Source organism: Pongo pygmaeus, chromosome 2 (assembly GCF_028885625.2).
Source record: "Pongo pygmaeus isolate AG05252 chromosome 2, NHGRI_mPonPyg2-v2.0_pri, whole genome shotgun sequence".
NCBI lineage: Eukaryota > Metazoa > Chordata > Mammalia > Primates > Hominidae > Pongo > Pongo pygmaeus.
Genome location: NC_085930.1, coordinates 54,399,482 through 54,427,468, shown reverse-complemented (window position 1 = coordinate 54,427,468; position 27,987 = coordinate 54,399,482). Strand labels below are relative to the sequence as shown.

At 40.8% G+C, this 27,987-nt stretch overlaps 2 protein-coding genes and 1 pseudogene across 27 annotated transcripts in view; all 3 read left to right on the top strand.

Moving 5' to 3' along the window:
- Positions 1-12,617, top strand: part of GOLGB1 (golgin B1) — a 95,741-nt gene extending 83,124 nt beyond the window's left edge. For 21 of the 25 annotated variants that reach the window (XM_054481083.2, XM_054481081.2, XM_054481074.2 and 18 more), the window contains 6 exons: positions 28-165; positions 7,395-7,553; positions 8,594-8,691; positions 9,138-9,272; positions 11,686-11,791; positions 12,107-12,617. In XM_054481083.2, coding sequence (XP_054337058.1) covers positions 28-165; positions 7,395-7,553; positions 8,594-8,691; positions 9,138-9,272; positions 11,686-11,791; positions 12,107-12,241 — 771 coding nt within the window. In that variant the 3' untranslated portion in view covers positions 12,242-12,617. The remainder of the gene's footprint in view (positions 1-27; positions 166-7,394; positions 7,554-8,593; positions 8,692-9,137; positions 9,273-11,685; positions 11,792-12,106) is intronic. The other 4 variants (XM_063662600.1, XM_063662596.1, XM_063662590.1 and 1 more) reach the window with 1 other exon arrangement.
- Positions 12,618-15,973: 3,356 nt separating this feature from the next.
- Positions 15,974-27,987, top strand: part of HCLS1 (hematopoietic cell-specific Lyn substrate 1) — a 28,971-nt gene continuing 16,957 nt past the window's right edge. For both annotated transcript variants that reach the window (XM_054481071.2, XM_054481070.2), the window contains exons 1-3: positions 15,974-16,128; positions 18,607-18,690; positions 19,602-19,675. In XM_054481071.2, coding sequence (XP_054337046.1) covers positions 18,607-18,690; positions 19,602-19,675 — 158 coding nt within the window. In that variant the 5' untranslated portion in view covers positions 15,974-16,128. The remainder of the gene's footprint in view (positions 16,129-18,606; positions 18,691-19,601; positions 19,676-27,987) is intronic.
- On the top strand, positions 21,567-21,697 carry LOC129034502 (U4 spliceosomal RNA; annotated as a pseudogene).

The window sequence follows — 27,987 nt, the reverse complement described above, 5'->3', positions numbered from 1 at the left end:
ATCTCATCAATGTTTGTGTCCTGGCAGGCATCCCCAGAGACATCAGCTTCCCCAGATGGGTCACAAAATCTGGTTTATGAGACAGAACTTCTCAGGACCCAGCTCAATGACAGTTTAAAGGAAGTTCACCAAAAGGAGTTAAGAATTCAGCAACTGAACAGCAAGGTAAGTGTTTCTTGTTAGACTGGAATTCAGTTTCTTTTTTCCATGACTGGAACAAGAAGGCAAGTAGAAGCCAATTCAGCATAGAGTCCCAGCTGTAGCATATCTTAGGGTACAGAAGTTTCACCTTTCTCAGAACCTGGGTGCTTATTCCAAAGCACTGGACACAGGGCCATTTCTTGTTCTTTGCCCTTGGTGAGTCCTTGGGAATGATCGGATAAATCCAGACAGTAAGAGTACAGAAGCCAACTACTTTAGGAAGCCTTCCCCCTGACCTGTATCACTTGTAGTAATGCTGAGGCTACTCCCTACCCCACCGTCTTAAGAATTGTCCTCCTGTTGCTCACTGACTATTCAAAATATTCTTTAGTGGCACCTGCCCTAGTTCTGCCCTCTTGAGAGGAACTCATCTAAGTAGTCTATGATAGAACTACAAGATATTTAGAGATCAATCAGAATCAGAAGTCAAGAGATTAGCTTTGAGGAGAGCCAAGAATGCCCAAAAATTGTATGCACAGTAGTGTGTGTGTGTGTGTAAGCTTTTCATCACAAGAACTCATCAGTTGACCAAGGGGTCTGTGATCCAAAAATTATAAAGATCTCTAGGATGTTTTCACAGATGAGGAAAAAGGCCCTGGAGTAGTAAGTAACTTGCCTGAGGTGTTAGGAGGAAGTCAGTCTGAGATAAACGTGATCATGCATATGGAAAAGCACAGTGCCTGCATATGTAGAAGGTACTTATTAAATGTAGTCAGATTCAACTAATTGACACTGAAGTATCAGAGACTACACTATTAACTTGGAGGAGACATTTGCAGTTTTTAAAGTCTGCAGGCCCAAATGAATTAGTTAAACTGCAGACCCTTTATTGGTAGATTTGTCTGGGAGTTTTCAAAGGGACTCCAGAGCAGCTCCCATGGAGTTCCCCTTCCAGCGAATCAGCTATTTCCAGAAGTTCCACCCTTTACAGCTCTAGCCTGTCTGTTTTTTCCATAAACTAACTCCCATCTCAGCCCTGTTACATTTACTCTCCAAACATTAGGCTCTGAATCACATTGGGCATTTTTCTGTCTAGGACAGTGTTTTAAACTGAAATTCAGGATCATTAATAAATGATGAAATCATTTTGGTGGGTAACAACTAAAAAAATTTTTAATGTTTTATTGAAGTAAAACATACAGAAAAGTAAACAAATCATAAGTACAGCATGATATATTTTCACCAAGTGAAGATACCCATATAATCAGCACCCAGATTTAGAATCAGAACATACCAGAACTCCAGAAGTCCCTTGTGTCTTCTGTTCACTCCTACTCACTTAGAACTACATATAAATGGAGTCATACCTTCTCTTTTGTATTGCTTCATTTATTTTGTGAGATTCATCCATGTCGTTGCATATAGTGTCATTTTTCCACTCTCATGCTGTGTAGTATTGCATTTTAGGCATATACCACAATCTCTATTCTGTTGAAGGACATTTGGGCTTCTCCAGTTTGGGGCTATTACAAATAGTGCAGTTGGTGTTTTTACAAAAAAAAGAAATGAGGTAAAAACATGTATGTAATATATAATAAAGAATATGTCTGTCTTTGAAAAACTTTAGTTTTAATTGTATATATTTATATACTGGGTTCTAAGTCATAAAGTTGTGTTTTTTAACACCTTTATTGAGATATGTAATTCCACTTAAAGTGTGAGAAACACTGCATAGGTCACTGTCATTCTGAGTGAGAAACAGTTTTTCCTTTAGAACTCAACTGTAAGAAAGGCACCTCATTCCTAGCCTTATTCAGTCATTAAACTAATAACTATTATTTGTCTTCCATGAGCCTGGCTGTATGCTAGATACTGAGGATATACATATTCCTTCATGAGCTCAGTCTCACTCTGAATGAGTCCCAGCTAAACAGGAGAATTGCTGTTTTAGCCCCAGGATGAGATTGTAGTAGATGGGCTGTCAGCATAGATTGTTCTTCTCTAAGCCACTGCCCTAATTCTTTCTTCAGATGTTCAGGTTTTATATTTATAGTTGGCCCTTCATATTGGTGGTTTCTGCATTCACAGATATAACTAACTGTAGATTGAAAATATTCAGGAAAAAAACATGAATTTTAAAAATACAGTATAATAACTATTCATATAGCATTTGTATTGTATTAGGTATTGTAAATAATCTAGAGATTATTTAAAGTATATGGGAGGCCACAGGTAACCTTGTACTGAACAGGGAAAAATTGAAGGCCTTTCCTCCAAGATCTGGAATAAGACAAGGATGCCTACTTTCACCACTGTTATTCAATATATTACTAGACACCCTAGCTAGAGCAATTAGGCAAAATAAAAAAAAAAAAAAAAGCGCATCCAGATTGGAAAGGAAGAGGTCAAATTAGCCTTTTTGCAGATGATATGACCTTATACTTAGAAAAACCTAAAGAATCCACCAAAAAACTGTTAGAACTGATAAATGAATTCAGTAAAGTTGCAGGAGACAAAATCAACAGGCAAAAATCAGTAGTATTTATATATGCCAACAGCAAACAATCTGGAAAAGAAATCAAGAAAGCAATCCCAGTCAGCCATGGTGGCTCATGCCTGTAATCCTTGCACTTTGGGAGGCCAAGGTGGGCGGATCACTTGAGGCCAGGAGTTTGAGACCAATCTTGCCAACATGGCGAAATCCCTTCTCTACTAAAAATACAAAAATTAGCCAGGCATGGTGGTGCATGCCTGTAATCCCAGCTACTCACATGGCTGAGGCATGTGAATCACTTGAACCTGGGAGGCAGAGGTTGCAGTGAGCCGAGATCGCACCACTGCACTCCAGCCTAGGCGACAGAGAGAGACTGTGTTTCAAAAACAGATAGATAGATAGATAGATAGATAGATAGATAGATAGATAGATTGCAATCCCATTTATAATAGCTACAAAGAATTTAAAATACTTAGGAATCAATTTAACCAAAGAAATGAAAGATTTATAAAACACTGTGAAAGAAATTGAAGAGGACACTAAAAAAGGGAAAGATATTTCATGCTCATGGATTAGAAGAATTAATATCATTAAAATGACAGTACTACACAAAGCAATCTACAGATTAAATGCAATCCCTATCAAAATACCAATGACATTCTTCACAAAAATGGAAAAAAAAATTTAATGTATATGTAACCACAAAAACTCCTAACTAGCCAAAGCAATCTTGATTAAAAAGAGGAAAACTGGGCCGAGTGTGGTGGCTTACGCCTGTAATCCCAGCACTTTGGGAAGCCGAGGTGAGTGGATCACCTGAGGTCAGGAGTTCGAGACCAGCCTGGCCAACATGGTGAAACCCCGTCTCTACTAAAAATACAAAAATTAGCTGGGCGTGATGGTGGGGGCCTGTAATCCCAGCTACTCGGGAGGCTGAGACAGAGAGCTGCTTGAACCCGGGAGGTGGAGGTTACAGTGAGCCGAGATCGCGCCACTGCACTCCAGCCTGGGTGACAGAGCGAGACTCCGTCTCAAAAAAAAGAAAACAAAAAACAAAAAACAAAAAAACACACAAAACAAAGCTGGAAGCATCACACTACCTGTTTAATGAGCATGATACTGGCATAAAAACAGACACACAGAACACCAGTGAAACAATTAAAAACCCAGGTATAAAGCCAGGCATTTAGGGGCAACTTGTCTTTGACAAAGGCACTAAGAACATACGATGGAGAAAGGACAATCTCTCCAATAAATAGTGCTGGGAAAACTGGATATCTGTATGCAGAAAAATAAAACTAGACTCCTATCTCTCATCATGCAAAAATCAAATCAAAATGGATTAAAGACTTAATTCTAAGATCTGAAACTATGAAACTACTAGAGCAAAACTTGTGGAAATGCTTCAGGACATGGATCTGGCCAAGGCTTTTTTTTGTGTAAGTCCTGAAGAGTACAGGCAACCAAGGCAAAAGTAGACAAATGGGATTACAGCAAGTAAAAGACTTCTGTACAGCAAAGGAAGCAATCAACAGAGTGAAGAGACAATCCACAGAATGAGAGAAAACATTTGCAAACTACCCATCTAACAAGGGATTAATAACCAGAATATATAAGGGACTCAAACAATTAAATAGCAAGAAAACAAATAACTCAATTTAAAAGTGGGCAAAAGATCTGAATAGACATTTCTCAAAAGAAGACATGCAAATGGCCAACAGATATAAAAAAAAATACTCAGCATCACTAATCATCAGAGAATTGTAAATCAAAGCTATAGTGAGATGTCATCTCACCTCTGCTGAAATGGCTTTTATCAAAAAGACAGGCAGTAACAGATGCTGGTAAGGTTGCAGAGAAAGGGGGAGCTCCCATACACTGTTAGCAATGTAAGTTAGTACAGCCACTGTGGAGAACAGTATGGAGGTATCTCAAAAAGCTAAAAATAGAACTACCATATGATCCAGCAACCCACATATCTAAAAGAAAGGAAATCAATATATCAAAAAGACGTCTGTACTCCCATGTTTATTGGAGCACTATTCATAAAAAAAAAAAACATAGAATCAACCTAAGTACCCATCAACAGACGAATAGATTAAGAATGTGGTATATGTACACAAGGGAATATTATTCAGCTATAAAGAGGTATGAAATTCTGTCATTTGTGGCAACATAGATGGAACTGGAGGACATTATGTTAAGTGAAATAAGCCAAGAACAGAAAGACAAATATCACATTCTCACTCGTGTGGGAGCAAAAAAAAGTGAATCTCATGAAGTTATAGAGTGCATTGGTAGTTACTAAAGGCTGGGAAGGATAAAGGAGAGGAGGGAATGAAGAGAAGTTGATTAATGGGTACAAATACATGGTTTGATAGAAGAAATAAGACCTAGTGTTAGGTAAATCAATAGGTGATTATAGTTTACCACAATCTATTGTATATTTCAAAATAGCTAGAACAGAAGAATTTAAATGCTTCTAGCATAAAGGAAAGACAAATACTTAAGGTGATGGATATTCCAGATACACTGATTTGATCTTTACAAATTATATGAATATATTACATTATAGCATGTATCCTGAAACTATGTACATCTATTACGCATGAATTAAAAAAATTTTTAAGTATATGGGAGGTTGTGTATAAGTTATATGCAAATACCCTGCCATTATATATAAGGGATTTGAGCGTCCTCGAATTTTGGTATACTGGGAGTTGGGGGTCCGGGGGTGGTCCTGAAACCAATACCCTATAGATAACAAGGGATGACCGCATTTCTACCAGCTGTTTGGGTGTTTGTATGTAATGTAAGAATGTGCTAGAAACTTAAAAACATGAGATCAATGATTAGTGACATAATGTAGTCTAAATTGTTCCCTCCTATTTCGTTTTTACAGGTATAGATACAGTGAAATATAGTAGCTTATAAGCTAGAGGAGAGGTCAGCAAACTTTTCCTTCAGGCTCAGACAATATTTTAGGTTTGTTGACTGTATGGTCTTTGTTAACAACTACTCATCTTTGCAGTTGTAACACAAAAGCAGCCATAGACAATATAGAATCAATTGGGCTGGTTGTGTTCCAGTAAAACCTTATTTACGATAAAAGGGCAGCAGGCCTTGGATCATAGTTTGCCAACCCCTAAACTAGAAGGACCTATGTTTTTGTTTTTGGTATGGTTTGGACTGTTCATTGTGGCCAGGAAAATTAACTTCCTCTAGGTTAAGGGAAGAACATGTTGTTCCCTGTCTCAGAATCCAATAGTTGTCATTGTACCCAGTTAACTCTCTTCAAATTAGCATCACTTCCCAAATATTTGTATCCTTTCCTAACTATTCCCACCTCCTCCCACAACCCCCCCCAAAAAACCCTATAATTTTCTTAACTTTCCTTGCTAGACTGTCAGATTGGACACCATCAGATAGTAGATAGAGCTCTAGACTTGGAATCAAGAACCACACTTGAGTCCTGGTTTGACATCTACTAGCCATTTGTAAACAAGGACAGAAATCCTTTCTCTACCTCTCTGAAATAAGATGATACTGGTGAAAGTACTTTGTAAGCTAACATTGCTCTTCAGAATGACAAACACAAAAAACAACCCTACATCTGAAGAGCAATTTTCGGCTAACAGAGCACTTTTACAAGTATGTATGGATTATCTTGTTCTAATTTTCTATTTGCATCAAATGCCCTTTCTCACAGTTGTCTCTAGAAAACTGTCGCCTCTCCTCTAAAACATTGTTTCTTTCAACTTTTTTTCACAAAAACTTGCAAAAAAGAATCATCAAGAAAAAATTGAACATACAACTGGTATACTGGGTTCCTCTCATATAATGTAGATGGTCCTAAAGTAGATAACTTGGAGAGACATCTCCATGGTTATTAATGTACCTGGAGGCTAATCACAGCTAAAACTTAAAACTTGACAGCCTGCAAGTGAGAGAATTATAGTTCCAGAGTACCAAATTCAAATCAATGGGTAGAAGCTACAATAGGTAAATTTTTCATTCACTATAAAGATGAATTTTCAGTTTTTTAAATGGTTTGGATTGCTTTGTCAGGTAGTGGGCGCCCTGACACTGAACACGTTCAAGGGAAGACTGAACGATGACCTGTTAGTCATGCAGTAGAGGAGAGTCCTGCTTTAAGGGACTGAAATGTTTCTACCTGGGAGAATCTATGCTCTCAACACAGTTTCTGACATATACATATACATGTTGGGATTTATTCTGTTTCTCCCTTCTACCACATATTATAATTTTTTATTCTATTCTCTCAGTAACTTATAACTCTTTATGGCATTGAGGAATCTGCCTAGTAATATTGTTGCACAGATTTTGGGGTGACAGCTCTCTTCAGCCATATTGAGTTCTGGAGATTATAGTCATTTGTTAGTAGCATGAACTTTGACCCTGAGGTACTGCCTTCTCCCTCTTATGTACCCAGAATAGCCTATCTAATTAGATTGCTTATGGACTTCTGCTTCATGGTTTTTCAGTTAATGTACTGGGCACCATTTAAAAAAACAAAACAAAACAAAAAAACCTTTCTGCTACTCCTCCGGAATTGTTTTCTGTTTTGGTCAAAAAAAATTATGCTTTTTCCAACTTTGAAGGCACACAAAGTGCTATTGTTGCTATTGCTGAAACAAAGGTCTTCCATAAGAAAATTAGATCCTGAAAACTCAGAACAGTTCACCTAAGCACTGCTTATAGTACTGCAGGATGGTGCTTATCCTCGCTTCTGTTTCAGTTCTCTCAGCTACTGGAAGAGAAAAACACCCTTTCCATTCAGCTCTGTGATACCAGTCAGAGTCTTCGTGAGAACCAGCAGCACTATGGTGACCTTTTAAATCACTGTGCAGTCTTGGAGAAGCAGGTTCAAGAGCTGCAGGCGGTGAGTAAGGAGAAGGTGAGAGATTGGGAGAAGTGTGATGAAATTTAGTGCAAGTGGTGAAGCACTAAAGAGCAGTATGGAAGAAGTTAATGTAATTAGGGGTCAGGGAAGAAAGTGGGAGAGAAGAAAGAGTTAATTGAGATGGGAATAAGGTCTGAGAAAAATTACAGTGAAGCAATTAGAAGAAAAAGATCAGTGAAATGGTAGGAGAGAAATTAAAACATGAGTAGGAAACAGTGATGACTGAGACTTTTGGTACTCTGAGACAGAGAAAGTGTTGATTTTACTTTAAGTAATAAGAAAATTGTAGGAAACTTTGGACCTGAGAAACAAAACAGGCAGCACTGTTGACAGCCAGGGAGAGGAGTGCAGCGTTGAAGTTGGAGGAGACTGAGAATTAGTATGGAGACGTATAGGATACGGAGGAGGAGAAGGGGGTTGGGAGGGGCTGGGCAAGCAAGGGAACGATCAAAGTGGCATCTGGAAAAGCCATAAGCATCCACAGCAGACTTAACTTTTTTTTTTTTTTTTTTTTTTTTTTGAGACAGAGTGTTGCTCTGTCGCCCAGGCTGAAATGCAGTAGCACGATCTCGGCTCACTGCAACCTCCATCTCCTGGGTTCAAGCAATTGTCTGCCTCAGCCTCCCGAGTTGCTGGGATTACAGGTGCCTGCCACCCCACCCGGCTAATTTTTTGTATTTTTAGTGGAGACAGGGTTTCACCATCTTGGCCAGGCTGGTCTTGAACTCCTGATCTTGTGATCCACCCGCCTCGGCCTCCCAAAGTGCTGGGATTACAGGCTTGAGCCATGGCGCCCGGCCCAGACTTAACTTTTAAGAGGAGAAATTCAAGAATGAGAATCTGGGAGAAAAATCTAATCAAGACAAGAGTTTTATGTAGGTGAGTAATCTGCTAGAGCAGAAGCTTCTCACTTCTAAATTTGAACTTAAGAATTATAAGCGGAGATAGTCCTCTGTAAACGAGCTCTCATTTTGCTCGAGTACACTTTCTTAAGAGCTTTCATCACTGAATTACTAAGCTTATTCTTCTTCCAGGGGCCACTAAATATAGATGTTGCTCCAGGAGCTCCCCAGGAAAAGAATGGAGTTCACAGAAAGAGTGACCCTGAGGAACTAAGGGAACCGCAGCAAAGGTAGGGGAGTGGCTCTCTCAACCCTGGAGCATACACCAGAGTCCAGAAATTGGGCAGTAATCTAGATTTAACTGGAGTCCTTTATATGGATTTAATATGTCTTATTATCTTAGTAGCCTCACAGAAGTGATGTGAGGATCAAATAGTAACAATAATAACTAACATTTGTGTGTGAAAAGTTTGTAAAAAAGAGGAACAGCAACACACACACACCACTAACAACTACTCTATGATAGTAAAATGAAAGATAATCAGTTCCTGAAATTTCTTTAGGTATTTTCTACAGCTTCATTTAATCCCTCTACAGCTTTGCTTTTGAAATATCGTGTTCAGACAAGCTTCTATGAATTTTGTTGCTTTAGAACCTTATGAAGACTTTGAATCCCTTGTATTAGCAACCGTTTTCTGCATCTGATGATGCCTTTTGTTTTCCTCTCATCCTTAAGCTTTTCTGAAGCTCAGCAGCAGCTATGCAACACCAGACAGGAAGTAAATGAATTAAGGAAGCTGCTGGAAGAAGAACGAGACCAAAGAGTGGCTGCTGAGAATGCTCTCTCTGTGGCTGAGGAGCAGATCAGACGGTAAAGGCTGAGGGAGATAGCCTCTGTTCCCTTCCGATCCTTTCTGATCATACTCATGTACACTTCCTGCCAGACTTAGGATGTCTTAAGATCTTTTTCTCATCTTGAGATAGTTGCTGCAATGAGTTTACCGACATTGTGGTCACCCAAGAGAACACTGTACTTTTGGAGTATAGGAGAGTCAGTGTTTTCTAAAACAGTTGTTCTTAGAGAATAATAATGATATCTACCATTATTGAAAGATATTTTATTTCATCCTAACCATAACTATATGAGGTAGGTGTTGGGTTCTCTAGAGGACCAAATAAGTGACAACCTCATTTTCTACCTGAGATCTGAATCCATGGAAATCTTTTTTAAAAGATTAAAAGATTGCTTTATAAATGATGTTAAGAGAATGTAGCTTTTTATTTGTTGGCAGATGCACTTCCTAACCCTGAACTTCCCCTCCCAGTCACAGACAATGTTGGGCCAAGGTAGACCTCCTTCACAGAAAATCCTGCTCTTGCCAAACAAGAGCATTGGAGTAACAGAGTGAACTGTGCTTCCTATGAGCAGTTTGCTCCAAGTGTAATTTGGAAGGGCAGAGCTACACATCCCTAGTTCCTTATTCTCATCAAAAGAATCACTATGCATGAGAGGATAGAGAGTTGCTACAAGTATTTTGCTGCTGGAAGTCCCTTTCCATGGAAAATATCGTTAAAAGCAGGCACTTTTATTATATTTTGGGAGAAAGCCACCTATGTATATGATCACTTTCCTCAGAGAATGACATTTCTGATATTAATGCCTTCTTGTAAAGTTTATGTGGCAAGAGGTGACAGCCCCATTGAGCAGGTCTTACTTGAGATACCTTTCTTTCCAATCCAACATATTCACAACTTCTTAATTTTCGTCACCTATTCAGGCCTTGATATGCAGCTTTGAGGGTGGGCCAGCTTTGCTTAAATGCCTTGTGTGGTGTCTTGCCATTTCTGCCGAGCATTTTCAGGCCTGTGCCCTCATGACTGTTTCTCTTCTACTTGCTATTGAATTGTTTAGACCAGTGAAACCTGGCCAATGGGGAGGTTGATCTCCCTCTTGTGTAACTAACCTGTCCCAAACCAACTGAGACTGCATGTGTGGGATGATGACTCTTGAGCCTGTGGGCAAGCCGTATTAATTCAAGCCACAATTCCCTCTTTAGCTCTGATGCAGAATGGAAGTTGGGGTAGCTAATTAAGGGCTGCCTGCCTAGTCCAGGTACCGCCATTTTAATGTTAGAATCTCACATGTACTCTAAAGAGCAGGTGGAACTCAGTGGCCTTCCAGTTTAAAGGCAGCCAGTACCATCTTCCTCATCAATACCTACAGACTTCTCATCCTTCCTCAGCATAGCCTATGTTGACAGACTGACCTCCATAGTAACAGACCATGCTGTTCCAGATCAAAGCTGCTTCTGAAAAGCTTATCACATGGAGGAATAGACACAGAAGGTGTATTTTTTAGTCAGCCTGGCTCTCAGGAGGGAAGCAGGAAAGAAGGAGCTAGGCTGTGCATGCTCAGTTCTCTTTCTAGACTCACAGATTGGATTAAGGTGTTTGTTCTCTCCTGGAGAAAAGAATGTGTCCTGCAGAGAGCCCAAGAGTATTAAACTAATGGATATCCTTTCATAAGGAGAAAACATGAAGAGTAGAGGCAAGGGTTTCATCCTCTCTTCCCCAATGAAAAAGTTCATCCCTATAGGCAAATGCTTGATCAAATGTGCTGTGTTACATGCAGCTCCTTTGTTCGTTTGACATAACCATTGAGTGAGTAACGGCAGTTTCTTCATTAAATGGAGAAGTTCCAGTATTAATAAGCAAATCAGCAAACACTGAGCCAGAAGGCAGTAGAGACTGCCAATTCAATTTAATTTTTTTTAGTTCAATTTAATTTTTAAAACCCCACAGAAATCTTCTTTGGATGCTTTTGCCTATTAGCCTTTGATAAAAGAAAAAAATGTAATGAGTTTCTCCAAGTCAGGTGTGGTGTGGTGGAAAAAAGAACGTGAGGCTTGAAAGACAAAGCTGGGTATTGAATTCTGGCTCTGCCGCCATGGGCAAGTAATTTAACCTCTGTAAGCCTTAGCACTTTGAAGATAATAAGACCAACCTCAAAACCTCAGGATTAAATGTATGTGAAGCACCCAGCCTAGAGCCTGATACATAGTAAGTAGGCAGTCACTTCCTGATAGTTATTGTCACATTTTGCTGCTGCTGAAGGAAACGTATCTGCTGGTACCCCCCTTGCATGGGGTTGGGTTTGTGGGAGCAGCTTTTGCTGCAAGTCTCCTCCTGTGCTGCATTGTGTGGCAGGATGACTGGGAAGACTGGGCCTGATCAGCCTCTCATGCTAGGAACCAATGCTATGCCTCTTTTTTTTCTCAACTCAGGTTGGAGCACAGTGAATGGGACTCTTCTCGGACTCCTATCATTGGCTCCTGTGGCACTCAGGAGCAGGCACTGTTAATAGATCTTACAAGCAACAGTTGTCGAAGGGTAAGAAGGAAGAAGGATAAAGAGAGGGTGTTTTATTATCTACCAGGGCTGGCTATGCTGGAGGCAAGGAGCTGAGGAGAAGGAATGTGGAAGTCCAGCCACTGAGCAGCTGATGAGTCTAAGGCTGGAAGGGTGTGAAAGATTAGAAGAACCTGGTGGAATTTGCCAAGTTGTTGACTCTGAGGCAACTTTCCTCTCAGAATACCACTTTCTACAGTGGTTGGGTCAGCTTTGCTTAAGTGCAAGACTAGTAGGAGGGAAAGCAACATAGCCTTATGGGGTGAAAACTCTCTGAGTTTCACATTTTTCTTTCAGACCCGGAGTGGCATTGGATGGAAGCGAGTCCTGCGTTCACTCTGTCATTCACGGACCCGAGTGCCACTTCTAGCAGCCATCTACTTTCTAATGATTCATGTCCTGCTCATTCTGTGTTTTACGGGCCATCTATAGACTTAGTTGTTACTCTTTGGACCACTCCCCTCAGAACTTGGAATTCTCTCAGCTCTAACATCAGAACATCAATTCCAGTGGAACAGTCTTCCCATTTACAGGTCTTCTCTCCAACTCTTCACGGAAAGTGCCTGCAAAAACAGAGGTGGATACAAGGACAAGTTGGAGCTGCAGGGACTGGCGAGTCTGCTTTCTTCTACTGCCCTGAGCCTGAACACTTCTGCTTAATCTGAGAATCACATTTGGTTTGTTGAGCCTAATATTTGTTGAGATTTTGCAGGACCCTGATCTTTTGTGGTCCTGTAAAAGATACTGAGGAATGTCTTTCAGCCAAGCCAAGAGGATGGTTTCAATAAACCTAATAATCTGAAGTTCAGTATCATTTTGATTGATAACTTTCTTTGCCTCGTTTGCCTGTATTTTCTCCTGTTTCAGGGGGAAGGTGGCTCTGCCATAAACAGAGTTCAGGGAAATGAACATGTCACCTCATAGGACATCTGATTTAGGTCTCTTGCAGAATAGGGTGGTGAGAGCTGAAGGAACTCCCTGGGGGTTTTCGCTGTTAGATCACATGGGAGGACAGCATCTTTTTCCCTGCCAATTTCAGATATAATTGGAGGGAGAATTTCAGGTCCTAGACTATAAGGATAGAATCCCTTTGCTTTTGCCTTTGATCACATGTATACTAAGGTATTAAGTGGCCCAAGTCTTTCCTTTCACCAAAGGGCAGGGAAAAGCGTCCAGGAATATCCGGATATTCCTGGAATGTGGACCCTGAGACAGTGCCCAGGGGCCACTGGGAGCCAGTATTAGGCATTAACTCTCAGCCAGGAGGCTGACTGGTCTAACACCACATTGCAACTCCTGGCCTCTTGAAGTACTAAGCTACTTTGCTGTTAGTGACAGTTATTACAGTTTCTCAGCCCCGTTGTCTCTGCCCTCTGTGGCAATGGAAGGAGAATATAGAGAAGACAAAATTAAATATAGATAGACCTGAGAAGGACAGCCAGGATAGAATTCCATTTGTGCCTATTCCCTGTCTCCCCTCCCCTCCCCATCCTACCCGTTGGTTATTTTCTCATTGTATACATGATGCGTTCACTGCCTAGTCTCTCCCTAAAGAAGAGAGAAGACCAGTGGGCTGACTGATCTGCTCTAAATCTACTGTGGTGATTAAATCTTGGTTACAACATCCTGGGAAGTTTCCTGAACAACTGTAAAATAATAAAATTATTTTCAGAATGAAGAGTTTGTGTGTATGTGTGTGTATGTGTGAGTGAATGGATATGTGCACAGGTGCTTCGGTACCTGTGTTTGCATGCTGTGGGGTGGAAGGTGGGTAAGGGAAGTAGGGAAGGAGGTAGCCAGGAATGGTTACAGGGGTAGAAAGCTCTACATATTCAGGCTTTCTTCTCACTGGCCAATATCAGTGACGGCTGCATGTGTTTTTCCAGCCTTAGCTGCTAGACCCCAGGTGATGAATGTAGTGAGGAAATCCTATCCTAACACTGAACCAAATAAGCTGGGCCTTAGGGCATGAAATTGATGCAGGTCCATGCATGGTCCTGGGAGAACTCTTGTCTGGCACATAGTGAAAACATTAGGCCCCTAGGGATCCCTCTGGGTGGGAATGGGAGAAGAGAAACTTAATAGCATGTAGCAGGTTAGATAGGCATTATTATGTTTTGTTTTGTTGGGTTTTTTTTTGAGACCGAGTTTCACTCACTCAGGCTGGAGTACAATGGCACAATCTCAACTCACTGCAACCTCCGCCTTCCAGTTTCAAGCGATTCTCCTGCCTCAGTCTCCCAAGTAGCTGGGATTACAGTCACCTGCCACCATGCCCGGCTAATCTTTGCACTTTTAGTAGAGATGGAGTTTCACTATGTTGGCCAGTCTGGTCTCAAACTCCTGACCTTGTGATCCACCCACCTCGGCCTCCCAAAGTGCTGGGATTAGAGGCGTGAGCCTCCGTGCCCAGCTATTATGGATTTTTATATTAAGTTGCTGCTTGAGAGAAGATAGCTCACTTTCTCAAAGTACAATAAGTGGTTTAATTGAACCAAGTCTATCTGGCTTCAAGGCCCATTCTCTTTCTGTGTGATACACCTCACTACCTCATCAGTAATGAACTTGTGACATTTGCTAAGGAAAGATAGGGCTTCTTGGTGTCATCTCTGATTAATTTCTATAGTTTCTCTAGAGAACTGTGTACCTGGATGGTGTGTCACAGCATCTAGTCTAAATCGTGTTTTGACACTACATGAGGATTCCAAGTGATTTTAAAAGACTATTTTCCCTTCTACAAATGTACTCTTCCTTATCATAACTTTGATACCACCATGATATATAGGCAATAAAGTAGGAGGAATAAATAAAGCTTCCCCAGGCATAGAATCCTTAGATTTGGAAGTGACAGAGGCTTCATATTCCTAATGCAGAAAAGTGCCTGTATCATGGGCCAGTTTCATCCAGTCCTGCTTAAACTCCTTGGAGAATGCACCGTTGTGAACAAATCAAGAAGTCCACAATCAAGATTAGGAGAGGCTAGATTGGATACAATGACAGACACCCTCAAATTCTCAGTAGCCAAAACAAAGGACTATTTTTTAGTGAAAGACTCCAGGGAATTGAACAATGAGAACACATGGACACAGGAAGGGGAACATCACACTTTGGGGACTGTTGTGGGGTGGGGGGAGGGGGGAGGGATAGCATTGGGAGATATACCTAATGCTAGATGACGAGTTAGTGGGTGCAGCGCACCAGCATGGCACATGTATACTTATGTAACTTACCTGCACATTGCGCACATGTACCATAAAACCTAAAGTATAATAATAATAATTTTAAAAAAAAGAAAAAAAAGAAAAAAGACTCCAATTCCCTCACATGGTGGATGGGGCTCCACTTGTGTTCTTTCTCACTCAGGGACCCAGTCTGCTGGAGGAGCCAATATGGAGAATTGCAGGTTGCCTTGGGCAGTGGTGAAAGCATGGCAAAGCTTGCAGTGGTCTTACAGTCTCCGCCAGAAAGTGGTTATCTGTCACTGGCCAAAACAAGTCACCTGAGTAAGTCTGACTTCAAGAGGGAAGGGAGGGGCAGCAAGTCTTGACACGCAGTAAAACAGGATACCACAAAGACCTTCTTCCATCAACTGACCAGCACCTGGTTCTTTCAGAATTCCTCCTACTCTCTGGAGCCAAATCTTTGGTTTGTTAGCTCAGACTCCACAGTGCCCCAAACAAGCTAGGAAACTCTCCTTCCATGTCTTGCCTTTTCCCTCATGAGTTATTCCCTTCTGGCATTCAATTGGTCGATGTTTATTTGAACATCTATATAAAAACTCCACTTTTAAGTGCTGTGGGTAATATAGGAGTGAGTTTCTTTTTAAGTCTCATGCTTCAAAACCCAAATATAAATCACTTTTCCCATAAAGCCTTTCTTGATGAATACACCCAATACCAAATGCTCTGAATTCCTTTACTTCTCAAATGTAACTGCCACCCTATTTAGGACACAATGCTGTTCTACAGCATTCTCTAATGTGTTTTCTGGTTGAATGTTTGTTTCTCTCACTAGATTACAAACTCAGAGTCAAAGCAGCATTTTCTATGACTGCCCTATGACCCCCATTGTCAAAACCTTGCAAAAGACCAGGCACAGAAACATTTAATCCTTTTAAAATTTAAGTGTCTAAAGCAGAAGGAACTGACTCAAATTTCAGGAAGTAGCTGTGAGGATGGGGTGGCAGGAAATGACGAAAACCTGAATACGGAACTGAAGCAGCAGCTCAGTTTCTCACTCCGAAGTGGCAGCAGCCAGAGAGGGAGTCGGTGTGGACGCGAGAAGCCGGGCGCTTAGAACAGAGGCTCACACAGGTGGAGGTGGGTACTCTGAGCCATGGGACAGTTGGGAAACACATAGTAAGAGTTGAGGAGGAACCTACCTGGCTCTTAGTCCTTGGTGATGGGCAAGGTCACCACTAGTAGGCTTTTATCCTTTTATAGCCAGAAGGCCTGGTTGTGAGTGGTTGTAGCAAATCAGCATCTGGAGATAGAAACAGAAGGGAGGGGCTTAAACCCAAGGCAAATGATTCAGGAGCCATCTAGCACCAACATCAAGCAAAGTGTTGCCTGGTTTCTGCTGACAATCTACAACCCACTCTAAGGCCTGTCTCCCCTAGGTACTGAGTTGGGAGGAGGACCACAGGAGACGAAAACAGTGTCTGCCCTTGAAGAGCATATGGTCTCAGGGAAACAAACCCACATAGGAAATGTAACAGATCAGGAAGTAGTCACTGATTAGCACTGAGTACCAAGTGCTGATGGAGCCCAAGAGACGGCATGATTGTTCTGCTGGGGCTAGTTTCTGTGTTCGTAGATCACAGAATCCCAGAATGTCAGAAATCAAGGAGACTACAGATTAGCTACGTTAACCCCTTCATTATTTTCCACTGGGGAAATCAGAGATAATTGCTGATTTGCCAAATTATTAAAGTTAGTATTTCTTAATCGCCTGGTCTGGTACCTGGCAAATGAGTACCTACTCTGTTTGTATCCCTTGTGATGGTCCCTCAGAGGCTTAGTCACCAAGCTGGGATGACAGCCAGGGCTTCTGACTCCCAGTCCTGTACTTTGATGCAGGAGGTCAGCATTGCAACAAGGCCTCACCAGATTACTCTCTGGTTCTCACCTCTAGATAGCACTTCTTACCTCTCTGGTTTCTAGTCAATAGGTCAAGAATATTAGATAAATTGTCTCTATTTCAGAAACTTTTTATTTCAAAAATGGGTGAATGGGAGGGTCAGGCTGAGGCCTCAGAGGAGCCACAGGAAGGAGGTTGGGACCATCAGTCCTCATTGCTTCCTTATTGCTCATGACTATTTCAGAAACTTCTCCATTCCAGTTTTCTGTGTGACAGTCCTTTTGTTGCACAGCAGCCCGGGAGCCAGGGGATGAGAAGCAGAGGGGTAGTAAGGATGCAGGATTCTAAGTCTTGTTTTGCTGTCTCCACCCGCATCAGGGAAAGCCGAGCTGCTTTCAGCCGTGACTCACGGCTGACTCGGTCAATATCTGTCCGGTGTCCCCTTAGCATCTCTTTAACTGATTTACCCAGACTTCCCCTGGGCTGGTTTTTAAGGGGTTGCTCAATGGAGAAGATGGAGTTTTCAAGTGGAAATAGAAAACTGGAGAATCTGAAGGCCTAGGTAGGTAGAGACAGGAGAACCTGAGGAGTGGTTGTAAAGGGACTCTTTGGAGACAATGGAGAGCATGGGGAAGGTCTCCAATGGGATGTGGTGTCTGAGGACAGAAGGGTTGCCAGCTAGCAAGTGCTGCCAGGGTCAAGAAGTCTCAGTGGCGACCACAGCAGATGAGCATTTTCTGTTGTTACTTCTTCACACCAAGATCCACAGATGCAGAGCAACTGTGCTGCTCTTCCTTCTGCACAGTCCGGAAGGCCGACTAGAACACTGGGAATGCCCTAGCAGAATAAGTTTGGCACCCTTCCAAGCTAGTGTTCTCTAAATATTTCTGCAACATTTATTTAGTTGATAAAAATTGAATACCTCTTAATGTTCAAAATCAGATTTATTACATATTATTCTTTTTTCTTTTCTACGATAAATTGTCAACTTGAAAACATGCTATTTTTTGAATTACTTTTCTTTAGCAATTAATTGAACCATTTTTTAAAAATTGAGTAATAACTGACTTATTCCCAGCAAATAATGCTTTCCCAATGCATTGTTCCATGTGGAAATTTCAGCCGACTGTCCCTGCTGACCTTACACAGCTGTGAGGTGACCAGACTCAGTATGGATGTGGGACAACACTTGGACCAGAGGCTGGAAAAATTCTCAGTATAGTTCAGCAGGTTGTAAAGAGGGATGTAGATGTTCACTTTGTGAGAAGCAGAACCAATTTGTATTTCAACAGCGACAAAGGAATCATATATAGAAACCTGAGTGAAATGAGGCCATAATTCTAGGGATATTATAGCACCCCTCATTGCCAACCACCTTCAGCCACTGCCTGGCTGGCCTCGGGACACAAGTGAACAATTCCAGCAATTTTGACTCATGGGTTACCTAGTGTTACCCACACCCATGATGACTTCTCTCTAGCCCCAGGTGGGCCCAGGCCACATCAGTTCATCTTGAATAAAGTCCCATCTCTCATCTTGTAACTGAGCAGAAAAGCCTTCCTACAACTCCCATTTGCTTTGCTTCATTTTCTATTTTCTTCTAAGAAAAAAAAATGGCAGGAAATATTGGGCTGCTATATTTTGACTTCAGCATTCCTATTTTCCCTCCTCTTGGTCCTTTTTTGTCCCTAATTATTCCCATCTCCGGTCTCTCTCAGATGTGGAAGTCTGTAGTGGGCCATGATGTGTCTGTTTCCGTGGAGACCCAGGGTGATGATTGGGACACAGATCCTGACTTTGTGGTGAGTTTGGAAGTAGTTTTGCTTGGACAGTGCAGAGGGTGGGGTGGGGAGGGCATATAGGCCACTCTGTGACCTTTGAGGATGCTTGGAAAAGGGCCTTTTAGGACTGAGACAGCCCTCATACTGGGACTAATTGGTAGGACAATTGGCTGTCACCTGTGGGGCATGCATGATACCTGGTATCAGGGATGAAAGGAGACAGGTGTGGGCGAGTTTGCCAGTGTGATTGACAGGCCATGTCAGGCTATACTGAAGGTGAGAAGCAGGTGAACCTGGGTCTCCCCTGGCCCATGATCCAGGATTCAAGCTGGACATGTGTAACTGGGGGATTAAAAAGCTGTAGGAGACCAGATGGGGTAGGCATGAAGTATGCAGAGGAGGAATGGAGGTTTCAGAGCTCACTAATTTAATTCTTTGTGTTTTCTTGTTTGTTTGTTTTTTGAGACAGTCTCACTCTGTCGCCCTGGCTGGAGTGCAGTGGTGCAATCTCGGCTCACTGCAACCTCTGCCTCCCAGGTTCAAGCGATTCTCCTACCTCAGCCTCCCGAGTAGTCCCTGTAGCTGGGACTACAGGTGCATGCCACCACACCTGGCTAATTTTTGTATTTTTTTAGTAGAGATGGGGTTTCACCATGTTGGCCAAGCTAGTCTTGAGCTCCTGACCTCAAGAGATCCACTCGCCTAGGCCTCCTAAAATGCTAGGATTACAGGCATAAGCCACTACGCATGGCCTCACCGGTTTAATTCTTACATGGGGTCAGGATGGGATAAATATAGAGGGGATGTGAATAAAGACCCAGACTGAAGAAGGCAGTGGACACGGGACATGCAGGGCATGTGTCAGTTGGGTGACCCTTCTCAATGTGGCACATTTCTTGCCGTCATGTATTACTGCGTGCTGTTGTTTGCAGAATGACATCTCTGAAAAGGAGCAACGATGGGGAGCCAAGACCATCGAGGGCTCTGGACGCACAGAACACATCAAGTAGGTGCCAAAAGGACTGGGGAAAAGGAAGGGGGTTATGGGAAGAGCCCAAAGAAAACTCAGAGACTTGGGGGAAGATGAGGGAGGAAAAGGATAGGGTAGTTCATGTCTATGTATTATTGTGTTTGTTTTTTTCTATAGTCTGTTCCTGTGTGTACCTGTGTGTGTCATTGCGTATTTCCATTTTATGTCTCTCCTCTTACCCTCCTCAACACTATTATCTGTCTTTTATACCTAACAACTCTACTATTTCCCCAAGTGGGTCTATTGGATTAACTGCCTCCCTTCCTTTAGTAAGGCATGAGAGATTCATAGAGGAAGTGGCCCAAATACTAAGGTCCTCTCTATCTATCTACCTGGCAATCATCTATCTCCTATCTATCTCTTCAGATAAATGTAAATATATATTTAGAATTCAGGGTGACTTCCTTCAGATGAACTAAGAACAATTCAGTAAAATGTCAAGGTGAAGAACTCAGAATAAATGCTATAAAAAGAGGCCACTTCAGCTCCCATACCTGGCCCAAATAACTTTTAAAATACAGATTTGTACTTAGCTATTTGACAGAAGTTGGAAGCCATGAATGGTAATATGAAGAAATGTAACACTTGGAAAACCTGTTGATAAAAACTATTTTGGCAACGATGTTCAGGGATCTTTAAGATTATAGCCCCATATGCATTTTACCAGAAACAAACAAACAAACAAAACCCTCTGATACCAGAAGATAAAAGGAACTTACAGACATATCCAGGGGTTTCTGTGGGATATGTCATACATTCAGCCTGAGAGATCCCCTCCTCTCTTCCATGGATGATTCAGGATCATCTAACCAGGACCATCTGCTTTGGATAGTATCAGAATGTCAAACATTAGTAGCAAGGTAGACACAATAAATAGTGTAACAAGCAAAAATTCAACAACTACACACAAAATGGCAAGATTAATACAGTTTTAAGCTCCATTTTTAACTCCCCCCACCGTACCCTAAAAGCAGGGTTTTTACCTCTAGATTTTAAAAAGTGTCAGTGGATGACCACATTGCACAAGCAACACACTGTGAAAGCCTGGCACAAGTTTCTACAACTGGATGACAGTACCGCATTGTTTAATCAGAAATAAATGGTTTCGGCCAGGTGTGGTGGCTCATGCTTGTAATCCCAAAACTGTGGGAGGCCGAGGCAGGAAGATCACTTGAGGTCAGGAGTTCAAGACCAGCTTGGGCAACATGATGAAACCCTGTGTCTACTAAAAATACAAAAATTAGCCGGGCATGGTGGCGGGCACCTGTAATCCCAGCTACTCAGGAGGCCGAAGCACGAGTCTATTGAACCCAGGAGGCACAGGTTGCATAGAGCTGAGATTGCACCACTGCACTCCAGCCAGGGTGATAGAGCGAGACTCGGTCTCAATAAATAAATAAATAAATAAATAAATGGTTTCAATTAAGTAGCTATAATGAATATTATTCTTAAACCACGCCATTCTGGAAAAAGATTGAAACAATGGAACAGGGTCATTCAGGAAGCTTCTGTGATACCCCTCTATAGACTCATAGATCAAAAAAAAAAAAAAAAAAACCACAAGACCCTTTTCCTTTTCTGAATAAAGACCACTCAACGCTGGTATTCTGGGAATTGTCCAGATGAGGATGCACACTTCATACCTTTTTTCTCCCAGTGCCTGTTTCATATATAGGAGGTAGGAATACAATATTTTAAGGAAGTCTCCTAAATTCCTGCCATAATCTTATGGAAAGAGCTTGAATTTGGATATCAGATAGATTTAGATTCAATTCCTAACTCTGCCACTCTTAGCAATGTGAACTCGGTCACATAACTTTTTTGAACCTCAGCTTATTTATCAAACGGGGATAAGAATAGCAACCCTAGCTTTGCACAGTGGTGATATTGTAGCCAATGAGGTTTATCTGAGGTGTGAGTATTGCTAATTGAAAACTTTTCCCAACACTCTGCCATGACGACTTGCAATATAGTAGGCATTGGCAAAAAAAAAAAAAAAAAAAAAAAGCAAGCAACCCTCATAAAAAAATGAAATAACTTAAAAAAAAATAGCCACCCTGAAGATGTATAGTTAGAGTTCAATGGGATAGCCAATGTCTAATGCAGTACTTAGCACTTCTGAGCAGCTCAGTGATGTTATTTTTGTTTCCTGTTAATATAGGTTAGTTTAATCAGATTTCCTTTCTAAAATCTAACAAACGTGTAAACAGACAACAGCCCTTTTTTCTCCTAAGTGGTGTTTACCTGGACTGTTGTATTGTGCAACTCCTGTACACAGATCACTCTGACTGGTGCTGCCTGGAGTGGTACAACATAGTGACCCTGCACATTTCCTTGTTAACCTAACTGAATCTATCAGATAGAATAAACAATGGAGATATTGACAAAAAAAGCTCGCTCATCTCCCATTTACCCAGGTTATCAAGGAGTAAAAGCCTAGTATCTGCTGGTAACAGGCCAGGTGGCTTTAGACAAGTCCCTTTTCCTCTCTGATTCTCATTTTGCCCATCTGGATCAAAAAGACCTCTAGAGGACTTTCCAGTAGTAAGTCTTCACTATTTGGGGATTCCGTCTCGTTAGTGTGGGCTAAGCCAGTCTTTAACATCTGATGGGAATCACCATGGTCCTTGGAAAGGAGAGGGAAATTGGAGAGGAGAACAGTAGCTGTAGATGCTAACACTGACAGATCCCAAAATGAAAAAAGAAAAAACAAACAAACAAAACAAAACAAAACAGTAGCTGTAGAGCTGAGACGACTAAAAGCAGGAAAAGGAAGTGATTGTAGTTCTTACTAATCTTACTACCTTCCCCACACCGTGATGTCTCTTTTTAGGTCTGTCTTGAATAAATTTAGTTTGGATAGTAATTTGGTAATTCAGTGAATAACTCAAATGGTCCTATGCCTCCCTTATCTGTTCTGTAAAGGAACTGCCTGGTTTTCAAGAACTATGACCCTTCTCTCCACCTTCTTTTCTCCACTCTTGCCCATTCATTCTCAAGACTCAAGGGTGTCTTTTCCCTTGACCAGGTTGTTTATTTTCAAATCTGTCACAGACTGATACTTTTGCAAAATAAAATAAAACTGAGTTTCTGGAAAAATAAATGGTTAAAAATAACATAGACAATACAAACACAGTTTTTATTTTTAAATTCAACAGAAATAAAATCACAATGTTGTCAGGCATGCTAGTCTGTGCCTATAGACCCAGCTACCCAGGAGGCTGAGGCAGGAGGATCACTTGAGTCCAGTAGTTCTGGGCTATAGTGCTCTATGCTGATTGGGTCTCCACACTGAATTCTGAATCAATATAGTGACCTCCCACCTCCCAGGAGCAGGGGACCATAGGTTGCCTAAGAAGGGGTGAACTTGCCCAGGTCAGAAATGGAGCAGGTCAGAACTCCAGTGCTGATCAGTAGTGGGACTGTGTCTGTGAGTAGCCACTGCACTCCAGCCTGGGCTACAGTGAGACCCCATTTCTAAAAAAGAAAAAGAAAAAGAATAAAATCACTATGTCAAATTGCTATAAAAGTTTCTAAACACATATTCTCAATTTTTATTCTTATTTCCCTGTGAAACAGAAACAGTTCAGCTTGTGGACCACACACTGAGTGGCACTGCTCTGGAATAATCTTTCAGCGCTTCCTGGAACCTGTCTGGCCTTTAGATTAAATCTTTACTGAGCTATAACCATAGGATGTCTGCCTCAGTGGCCCTGTCCTTTTTCTTGTGCCCTGACATTTTATAGCAAGTGGAAATAAAGAATGGTGTAATGCCAAGAGTATAGAAATAGAATTCTGGAGCTCTAGGGACTGATTCCAGCTCTGCTGTAAAAGGGCTCATGATGCTGAGGAGAGTAATAATATTTTAGCATCCTATCTTGATTTCCAGTGTGACTGGAGATTATAGTACCATCCCTGTTTACCTCACAGGGGTACTGGGAAGAGCCATGGCTATAACTTAAGAATAATGGCTAACATTTATTAAGCTATTATATGTCATGCAAAACACTGAGTACTTCTTAAAAACAATCTTATATCATAGATGACATTGGCATCCTGATTTCACAGAAAAGTGAATGGATATATTAATGTTTAGCAATTTGTCCAAGGATACAGAGATACAGGTTGAGCATCCTTAATCCAAAAATTCAAAATCTAAAATGTTCCAAAATCTAAAATTTTTGAAAACCCACATGATACCACAAGTAGAAAATTCCACACCTGACTACATGTGATGGGTCGCAGTCAAAATTAAGGTGCACAACAGTTTTTTCAGCGTCCCCAAGGGAAAAATAAAGTTACCTTCATTTATTTATTTCTTCTTTAATATCTTCCTTAATATAGTGTATATGACACATAAATGAATTTCCTGTTTACACATGGGTCTCATCCCCAAGATATCTCATTATGTATATGCAAATATTCCAAAATCTGAAAAAAATCCTGAATCCAAAACACTTCTGGTCTCAAGCATTTGGGATGAGGGATACTCAGCCTGTAGTAATTTGAATTCAGCTCAGTCTGACTCCATGGGCTGAAATCTTAACCAATATATTGTTTTTGTCTAATAAACATAATATCGTCATGTCCATAATTCTTTTGTTGAAATGAAATGCAAATTCCCATGAGCTAAGCTATTGCCATTCCCTAAGGCTGCTTGCTATTCTGTTTACAGTGACAAAGTACTTGATAAGTTGGCCTTAATAATACTACAATCACTTCATAAACAAACCTCTTTATGAGTGCCCAAAGTCTCTTTCATTTAATGTTTTCGTCACTTTATTATTTTTCAAAAATTAACTTTGTTTTTTTTGAGGCAGAGTTTCGCTCTGTCATCCAGGCTGGAGTGCAGTGGTACGATCTTGGCTCACTGAAACCTCCGCCTCTGCCTCCCAGCTTCAAGTGATTCTCCTACCTCAGCTTCCTGAGTAGCTGGGATTACAGGCATGTGCCACCTCGCCCAGCTAATTTGTGTATTTTTAGTAGAGGCGGGGTTTCACCATGTTGGCCAGGCTGGTCTTGAACTCCTGACCTCAAGTGATCCACCTGCCTCAGCCTCCTACAGTGCTGGGATTACAGGTGTAAGCCACTATGCCCAGGCAAAAATTAACTTTATTGATAGCTAATCATTATAAGCAAATAGTTCAATGAGTTTTGACTATATATATAATATAACCACCATGCAATCAAGATATAGAATGTATCTATTACCATGAAAATTTCCCTGCACCTCTTTGCAGTCAATACACCCCGTACTGATCTTTTTGTCACTATAGATTAGTTTTGTCTGGCATAGAATTTCATGCAAACAGAATAATAAAGAATGTATTGTTTTGTGTTGTCTTCTTTCAGCATAATGTTTTCCAGATTTATCCATGGTATTGTGTATATAAGTCTTTTGTTCTTTTATATTGTCAAGTAGTATCCCATTGTATGGATATGTCACAGTTTGATTATTCATTATCCTGTCAATAGACATTTGGATTATTGACAATTTGGATCTATTACAAATGAAACTGTCATGGGCATTTGGGTACAAATCTTTTTGTTGACATATCCTTATTTCTCTTGGGAAATTGCCAGAAGTAGAATTGCTGAGTCATATAATAAGTGTATGTTAAACATTTTGAGAGACTCTCAAACTCTTTTCCAAAGGGAATTTACCCTCTTTCATTCCTACCAGTAATGTGTGGGTTTCAGATGCTCCACATTTTTGTCAACATTTGTTATTGTTAGTATTTTTAAATTTAGTTGAGTGCAGTGGCTCATGCCTGTAATTCCAGCACTTTAGGAGGCCAAGGCAGGAGGATGACTTGAGCCCAGGAGTTCAAGACCATCTGGACAACGTGGAGAGATTCTGAGTCTGCAAAAAAATTAAAAATTGGCTGGGTGTGGGGATGCTCACCTGTATTCTGAGCTATTCGGGAGGCTGAGGCAGGAGAAGCACTTGAGCCCAGGGGGTTGAGGCTGCAGTGAGCCATGTTTGCCCCACTGCACTCCAGCCTGGGTGACAGACTGAGATCTTCTCTAAAAGACAAACAAAACAAAACAACAACAACAACAACAACAACAAAACCAACTTAACCACTCTTTTAAGTTAATTTGAATTTCTCTGATGACCAGTTTTATTGAGTATATTTTCATTTGCCATTCATATATCTTCATATATCTTCTTTATGAAGTATCTGTTCACATCTTTTTCTCACTTTTAAAGTGAGTTGTTTGTCTTTTTATTAAGTTGCTGAAAGTTCTTCATATATTCTGGATGTAAGTCTTTTGTGAAATATGTGTTTTATAAGTGTATTCTCCCAGAACATAACTTGCTTTTTCACTTTATTGATTGATTGATTGATTGAGATGGAGTCTTGCTCTGTTGCCCAGGCTGGAGTGCAGTGACATGATCTCAGCTCACTGCAACCTCTGCCTCCTGGGTTCAAGCGATTCTGCTGCTTTGGCCTCCTGAGTAACTGGGACTCAGGCGCCCGCCACCACGCCCGGCTAATTTTTGTATTTTTGGTAGAGACGGAGTTTCACCATAGTGGCTAGGCTGGTCTCGAGCTCCTGATCATGTGATCCACCCGCCTCGACCTCGCAAAGTGCTGAGATTACAGGCGTGAGCCACCGCGCTTGGCCACTTTTTCATTTTACTAATGGCATCTTTTTAAGAGCAAAAGATCTTAATCTGATGAAGTCTAATTTATTGAAAAAAAAGTTTATGGGGCTAATGCTTTATATGTCTAAGAAATATTTACCTACCCCAAAGTTGTGAAGACTTTCTTTGATGTTTTGTCCTAAAGGACTTACAGTTTTAGCTTTTACATTTAAGTCTATGATCCATTTCAAGTAGACTTTTCTGTGCAGTGTGAGGTCAAGATTGAGGTTCATTTTTTTCCATGTGATTATTTAGTTTTTCACCACTATTAAAAGAGTATCCTGTTCCCATTGACTTACCTGGCATCTTTGACCACACACGTGGATCTATTTCTGGACTCTATTCTGTTCTGTTGATCTATTTTCTACCCTGACAGCATACCGTACTGCACTGATTATTGTAGCTTTATAAGTCAAGAAATCATGTAGTCCTCAACTTTGCTCTCCTTTAAAAAAAAAAAAGAAACAAAAGATTTTACTATTCCAGGACTTTACATTTTCACATAAATTTTACAATTCACTAGTCAATTCCTACAAGAACGCCTGTTCAGATTTTGTTTGGGATTGCATTGAATCTATAGATCATTTTAGAGAGAATTGACATCTTAATGATATTGAGTTTTCCAATCCATGAACATGGGCTATCTCTCCATTTATTTAGGTCTTCTTTAGTATTTTCAGAAATATTTTTTAGTGTTTAGGTCTTGCACATACTTTAAGTTTATCCTAAAATGTTTCATATTATTTCATGTATTTATATTTAACTTTCAGTTTCCAAATGTTTATGGCCATTATGTAAAAATACAATTGATTTTTATATAATGACCTTGTATCCTGTGACCTTGCCAAATGCACAATGCTTTAGTAGCTTTTTTTGTGTGAATTATTTAGGATTTTCTACATACATGATCAGGTCATCTGTGAATAAAAACCTTATATTCTGAGTCACTCACATTTGTGCTTTTAGTTTTGTAATAAAAAACAAACACAGATTGAGGAATGAGTCATCTTTGAGGTGCTACATTTTGCTTTGTTCACATAAACTGCATTGCTTTACCAATCCAAAGTCTTTTAAAACTTAAATTGGATATCTGAGAGTTAACATGTCAAAAGTTTCTTAGGCACAACACAGCATATTGAATTGGAATTTTTTGTTTTCCTCTCTATCTCTTCCAGCTGTCCTCTATCTCCATACATTAAACATCTTTGTGTCCTCAGAGCCTAACAGTACCTCACACTTTAAAGTTTTTTAGTTAGTAGTTATCAAATGAAGGAATGACATAATGAAGACCTGTTTAGGCCGGGCATGGTGGCTCACGCCTGTAATCCCAGCACTTTGGGAGGCCAAGGCAAGAGGATCACTTGAGGTCAGGAGTTTGAGACCAGCCTGGCCAACGTGGTGAAACACTGTCTCTATTAAAAATACAAAATCTAGCTGGGCATGACATGCATGCCTATAATCCCAGCTACTCTGGAGGCTGAGGCAAGAGAATCGCTTGAACCCGGGAGGCAGAGATTGCAGTGAGCTGAGATCATGCCACTGCACTCCAGCCTGCGCGACAGAGCGAGATTCTGTCTTGGTAATAATAATAATAATAATAAGAAGAAGAAGAAGAAGAAGAAGAAGAATAACCTGT